The sequence below is a fragment of the Wasmannia auropunctata genome, unplaced genomic scaffold (assembly GCF_000956235.1).
Source record: "Wasmannia auropunctata unplaced genomic scaffold, wasmannia.A_1.0 LD335735.1, whole genome shotgun sequence".
In the NCBI taxonomy this organism is placed as follows: Eukaryota; Metazoa; Arthropoda; class Insecta; order Hymenoptera; family Formicidae; genus Wasmannia; species Wasmannia auropunctata.
This window is the reverse complement of record NW_012027155.1, coordinates 9,327-10,409: the sequence shown is the minus strand read 5'-3', so window position 1 is coordinate 10,409 and position 1,083 is coordinate 9,327. Positions and strand designations below refer to the sequence as shown.

At 53.5% G+C, this 1,083-nt stretch overlaps 1 protein-coding gene across 1 annotated transcript; it reads right to left on the bottom strand.

The window, feature by feature from the left end:
- Window positions 1-12: 12 nt before the first annotated feature.
- On the bottom strand, window positions 13-918 carry LOC105456273. Its single transcript, XM_011700218.1, has one exon. It carries the CDS (start codon window positions 916-918, stop codon window positions 13-15), a length of 906 nt encoding a protein of 301 aa, XP_011698520.1.
- Between the last annotated feature and the right edge of the window lie 165 nt (window positions 919-1,083).

Sequence of the window (1,083 nt, the reverse complement as noted above, 5' to 3'; positions counted from 1 at the left end):
GGCCGTTGATATTCACCACCGGCTAGTGGTGATTGTAACGACGCGCGTGCATCCATCCGTGCCGCGGTGGCATGCTTGAATCCGTCCGAGGTCCCATTGGCTCGGCGGAGTCAATGGATTGCGTATTAGCACGATCTGACCCACACGGGCCAGCCGTTGAGCGATGCGCCACTTAGGGCGTTGTTGTAAGGTCTGCAAGTAATCGTTTTGCCAAGACTTCCAAAAACCTTCCGTAATGCGCTGAACCACTTGCCATCGGGAGAGTCGATTTTCATTTAATTCAAGCACGCTGGGCTCGGGTATCGCAACTAGAGGGGTACCGATTAAGAAGTGTCCTGGTGTGAGCGCGGTATAGTCATCGAGACTTTCCGAAACGGCAGCGATTGGTCGAGAATTCAGGCATGCTTCTATACGCGAGAGCACCGTTGTCATCTCTTCGAAAGTGAGTGTGTGCTTGCCGATGCATCTCTTTAAGTGGTGTTTGACGCTTTTGACGCCAGCCTCCCAAAGCCCGCCGAAGTGTGGTGCAGCGGGAGGTAAAAAATGCCACGATGTTTTGTCTACAATTAGTTGATTTAAAAAATTCGGGTTACAAGACGCTCTTTTGTAGGCTTCGGATAATTCTCGATCAGCTCCGTGAAACGTTGTGCCATTGTCGGAATGTACATTTTGTGGTAGGCCGCGCCGCGAAATAAAGCGGTGATACGCCGCAACGAAGGTTGGCGACGTATAATCGCTCACTAATTCTAGATGAATCGCTTTCGTCGTCATACATACGAAGACTGCGATATATGCCTTTTGCGATCTGTGGCCGCGGCCGGGCGCAGTTCGAACGACGATCGGGCCGGCGTAGTCGACGCCCGTGTGAAGGAAGGCGCGACTGGCGCGATTGACTCGCGGTTCCGGAAGGTCCCCCATGAGTTCAGTCGCGATTTTCGCGGTCTCACGCGCGCATGGGACGCATTTATGGAGAACCGCTCGAATTGTGGTGCGGGCGCGCAGGATCCAAAATTCGGTCCTTAGGGATGCGAGCGTGAGTCGTGATGCTCCATGCATCACACGAAGGTGGTGGTGTCGGATAAT